General features: G+C 29.3%; 2 protein-coding genes across 2 annotated transcripts; both read left to right on the top strand.

The window, feature by feature from the left end:
• Positions 1-2,554: 2,554 nt before the first annotated feature.
• LOC128286841 (putative F-box protein At1g58310) lies at positions 2,555-3,751 on the top strand. Its single transcript, XM_053024585.1, has 2 exons — positions 2,555-2,598; positions 2,872-3,751. Exons 1-2 carry the CDS (start codon positions 2,555-2,557, stop codon positions 3,749-3,751), a joined length of 924 nt encoding a protein of 307 aa, XP_052880545.1.
• Positions 3,752-3,889: 138 nt separating this feature from the next.
• LOC108462513 (putative FBD-associated F-box protein At5g56430) lies at positions 3,890-4,575 on the top strand. Its single transcript, XM_017762455.2, has 2 exons — positions 3,890-3,977; positions 4,121-4,575. Exons 1-2 carry the CDS (start codon positions 3,900-3,902, stop codon positions 4,394-4,396), a joined length of 354 nt encoding a protein of 117 aa, XP_017617944.2. The 5' UTR covers positions 3,890-3,899; the 3' UTR covers positions 4,397-4,575.
• Positions 4,576-4,857: the final 282 nt, after the last annotated feature.

Below are 4,857 nucleotides of genomic sequence, written 5' to 3'. Positions count from 1 at the left end.
TAATTTCGATTAAAACTCTCCAAACTCGTGGAGTTTGGTTTAGTTTTGAGGATGCTTTCCTTTTTGCGGCAAGTTTTCTCTAGAGTTTCAGATGGGTTGGGTTGGTCCAAATCAAAATTTGAAGCTTAGGTTGGATTTAGCTCGAAAAATTGACCTAAAATTATGCGTAAGATAATAATAAAATAGTAGAAAAATTAAAAATAAAACAAGAATTATATAATATCCAAACAATAACAATAAAATAGTAGCAGTATAATAGTGAAATGACAGTAAAAAAGAAGCAAAACAACAGATAAATAACAGTAAAAAAGAAAGTTTATGTCTTACCCGAGTCTAAACGGGTCTGTTTTTTTTTTTTGTCTAAACTCATCTATTAGGCCTAGGGGTCAATCGAATTGAATCGAATCGAATGAGAAATTTTCGAGTTAATCGAGTTGACGAATCATATTTTATTATCCTAATTTGATTTGAAATTTTCTTGAATCGAGTAGAGTGAGATGGAATTCGAATCGAATCGAATCGAATATATTTGTTCGAGCTAAATTTTAAAAAATAATTTTGGGTCCTTATAACCACTATCACCCATCGTAATAAAATTTGTCCACCTTAATCAATTTTTTTATTAATTTTCATCACCTCATAATTTATTTATTAATTTTTTATATACGGGTTAGTTTCTTTGCTTGCTTAGTTGTTTCAATTATCTTGATTCTTGTCACTAAATATTTATGGAATTAAAAATATATTAAATGTAAAATGTGATTTTTTAATAAAAGTTATTTTAAAGATAAAATGCTAAATTGATACCAATATAAAATTTTAACACGAATATTTTTTAATATAAATATTCAATATGCCTAAACCATTCAATAATATAAATAATATAAAATGTGAAATTTAATTTAATAATATAAATAGTAGATATAAATAAAATTTAATTTAATTATCACTATTTATGTTTGGGGTAGATAGGAGGTGGGAGGTGGGATGGGAAGGAATTAAAAGTTTTAAGGGAAAATGGGAGGAGTAAAAATTTGGGGGAATAAAAAGTTTTGAGGGTTTTTGGAAGTAAAATTTTGAGAAAAAAGTAAATAAGAGAGTAAAATTTTGGTGGGAAATGGATTTTGGATAGATTGGGGGTTGGGATGGGAGGGGAGTAAAAGTTTTAGGGGAAAAGTGGAAAGGAGTAAAAGTTTTGAGGGAAAAGTAAAAAGATTTGGGAGTTTGAGGTAAAAATGTAAAATATTATAGTTTGATATTCGAATTATTCAGATTATTCGAGTTATTCGAATTCGAAAACTCAACTCGATTCGAACTCGAAATTATAGTTTGATTGACTCTTACTGACTTATCCAATAAAAATTTATTTCATTTTTAAATATTGTATTTAAAAATTAGAAAACATATTAAACATTATATTATTAACTATTTTAGCTTATTCTCAAATAATCTATATTATTATAATATATTTAATTGAGCTAGTGTAACTCATCAATCGAATCCCAATTCAATTGTAAATTTATCAAAAGCCCATATTTTGACAAAGTAAAATATATATATATATATATACTTATTATTATAATGTATTTTTGACTGAGTTGGTATCACCCATCAATCAAGTCCATTTATTTTACAAAATAACAAATATAAAATAAAATTTATTACATAATTACTTTTAACTAAAACAAATTTCATTTTTATATTAAATTTTAATAAATTTATTACATAATTACTTTTAACTACATCTTGATTTGCCATAATCTAATATAGTTTACAAGTAACACACGTTAATTATTTAGAATTATCAGTAGAAACCTGTTAATCTATTTAAGCAATTAACCCAAAAAGATATATTTTGAGTCAATTCAATATCATCCTCCGCTCTACCAACTGAGATAGGGTAGAGAGAAATAAATCTTGGTCCAAAAGATATATTAATTGCATTATTTACTATATTTTTATTTATGTTATGAATATTTTATTAAGTTGATATCTATCAAGATTTAAATATGTTTTGATATACTTTAAATTTTAATAGTTATTAAGAATAGAGCATTTAAATAATTTTTCATTGATCAATAAAATACACTTTCTCTTTTGCTCTCTTATTTTCTTTGTTTTTACTTTCTATCTTTTTATTTTATAATAATTTATTATTTGTATCTCTTATAAATAAATAAAAATCCACAATCATTAAATGATATCCAATTGTTTTTAAAAAAATAGGCAATTATTACTTAAATGTATATGTATTCTTTAGTATACAAATAGACCATTATGGTAAAATTAATTAATATTAACTTTTATCATTAATTAATTCAATAAATGAAACCCTAATTTAATTTTTAAGCCTAAATCAATATTTAACACATCAATATTGATTAGTGGAATAGTAGAGCGCTCAAAATCTTTTAAAAGAAATTGAGGCGGATAATGTAATGTAATTATCGAATATCAAAAAATTCTAACTTACAATAAGTTTAATCAATTTGCTTGCAAAAACTCTTCAAGGTCTATCTCTTTTCATCTTCTTAATTAATTGTTAATCTTCCCAATGGCCGCCTACCAAAGAAAACGGCGTTTTGCCAATCAAACTAGGTATGTCTTTTCTTGGTTTTATGTATATATATATATATATATATATTCTTTTCTTTTGACAAAGAACTTGAGGTTGAACTGATTTGACTAAGAACTTGCAGTTGAACTAATTTGATTCTTGTTTTTTATTTTATTTTATTTTATTTTATTTTATTGGCAAGAAAGATAAAGAATATATATTTTTCTTTAGACAAAGAACTTGAGGTTGAACTCATTAACTAAGAACTTGGAGTTGAACTGATTTGATTATTCGTTTTTTTTTTTTTTTGCAAGAGATAAAGATTTAGACAGACTCAGTGGATTGCCTGATAAAGTTATTTTACAGATCATATCATTACTTCCGTTAAAAGAAATAGTTCGAACATCCATTCTTGCAATAAGATGGAAGGATCTTTTCTCTTTGGTATCCGATATCAATATTGATGATAACAATGTAATCAGGAAGTCTTTAGGTAATGGTTACATGAATATTGTGGAAAGGTTTCTGTTCTCGCGTAAGAGGGATGTTGGTATCAATAAATTTCGTCTCAAATGTGGGAAAATTGTGGATCCTTTCAGGATCAATGGATGGATTCAGTATGCACTAGGGTATCATGTTAAAGAGCTTGATTTAACCATTGGAATCAAAGGATTCAATGAGCTAAACTTTGGGGTTTTCACTTGTAAAACACTGGTGATATTGAGATTGTCCATGGATAAAGGCTCCATCCTTAGTGTTCCCACATATTTTCGTCTTCCAAATCTCAAGGTTCTTCATCTTGGTTTGATGAAATGCTCGGATGATGGATCTGTTGATAGGCTGTTCTCAGGCTGCATTTCGCTCGAAGAATTGCACCTTCGGAACTGTGAAGTGAGCAACATGAACAAGCTCCGTGTTTGTAATGCTACACTTAAGAAGTTGTTCTTGTCTGGTTTCATGGGCACGGATCATGAAATTGAGATCATTGCCCCAAATCTGGTTCACTTCAGCTACTACTACACGGGAACCAAAGGGTTCTCGTTGATAAACCTAAACTCTCTTTCAGAAGCACGTATTTATATTGGACCATATCTCTTTTCCACCATTGATTTTGCTCCTACTGCAACTGCTCTGATGAATGGAGTCAGTCAAGCTCGGTCACTTTATTTAACCTTATATTCCTCAAAGGTATGAAAATTTCTTCTTATGGATTCTTTATTCTAATCAACAAAAACTGTTTGAGTAACTGTATATAATAATTTCCCTTTTCCCTTTGTAGCCTATCCTACTCACACCTGGTCTGGTTCCACAATTTCCCAACCTTACTTATTTGAATTTGGAGATGGGTGGTTGCCTTCCTGAATGGAAAATATTACTTGCTAATTCTCCATGTCTCGACACCCTTGTTCTTGATTTTGAGGTATGAATGAATGAAATGATAAGCTTTTGACTCTTTATTTTTCTTCAAATACTTATATGTGTCTCTGATATCAGCATCGCCATACGAAGTGAGCTTGAATGTTTAAGTACTTAAATGTGTCTCCGGTTTACGTTTTTTCGCAGTTTTCTGGAAGCGAACTTGAAAGTCATAACAACGGTAGGGATGAAACAGAGAAAGTACCTGGGTGTTTAATGTATAAAGTCAAGATAATTAAGTTGTTGTCATTCCAAGGGAAGCCATTTGAATCGCAAGTGGTTGAGTATCTTTTGAAGAATGCAAAGGTTTTAGAGAGGTTTACAGTACGACTAAGTGGAAAAAAGAGACTGCGGACAAAGATCAGCAAAGAAGTACGTGCACTATCAAGAGTCTCAAAGAAATGTCAAGTAACTATTATATAAGTTTTTGGTCACCATGATTATCATTTTTTGTCAAACAACACCTTGCCCAAAACATATTTGGACGATCAATACCTGCTTTAGCCAATGTATTGGCCATACAACATTAAATTTAATGTATTCCAGTATGATCTTGTTGCTATATGTTTGCATGGTTTACACTTATAGCTAATCAAACTTTTAGCATTGACGGATAGGATATTTAAGGATCAACCAAGAAGCATAGCTCTATGATAGTTTTTCAAGTATTACTTTTGCATAATTTCTTGTTGATTTTTAATTATTGAAACATCAAGAGAAGTATTCAGAGAATAGAAACGGTTCTACTTTAGCAGATTAAACCTGTCTGCTTGGGCAGGAATAGAGTTACGAGTTTCACATGATTTCATTCAAAACCTGTCTCAGCAAATTGCATCCATCTACACCAGTGGTCATTATACGACCACTAAATATAAGTTAAAGAC

The sequence above is a fragment of the Gossypium arboreum genome, chromosome 13 (assembly GCF_025698485.1).
Source record: "Gossypium arboreum isolate Shixiya-1 chromosome 13, ASM2569848v2, whole genome shotgun sequence".
NCBI classification, from domain to species: domain Eukaryota; kingdom Viridiplantae; phylum Streptophyta; class Magnoliopsida; order Malvales; family Malvaceae; genus Gossypium; species Gossypium arboreum.
This window is presented reverse-complemented; position numbering and strand designations above follow the sequence as displayed.

Bases quoted from the DNA above. Each gene is read 5' to 3' on its own strand.
- LOC128286841 (XM_053024585.1), top strand. From the start codon at position 2,555: ATGGCCGCCTACCAAAGAAAACGGCGTTTTGCCAATCAAACTAG. The intron at 2,599-2,871 runs GTATGTCTTTTC...TTTTTTTGCAAG, and splicing joins CGTTTTGCCAATCAAACTAG to AGATAAAGATTTAGACAGAC.
- LOC108462513 (XM_017762455.2), top strand. From the start codon at position 3,900: ATGGGTGGTTGCCTTCCTGAATGGAAAATATTACTTGCTAATTCTCCA. The intron at 3,978-4,120 runs GTATGAATGAAT...GTTTTTTCGCAG, and splicing joins CCCTTGTTCTTGATTTTGAG to TTTTCTGGAAGCGAACTTGA.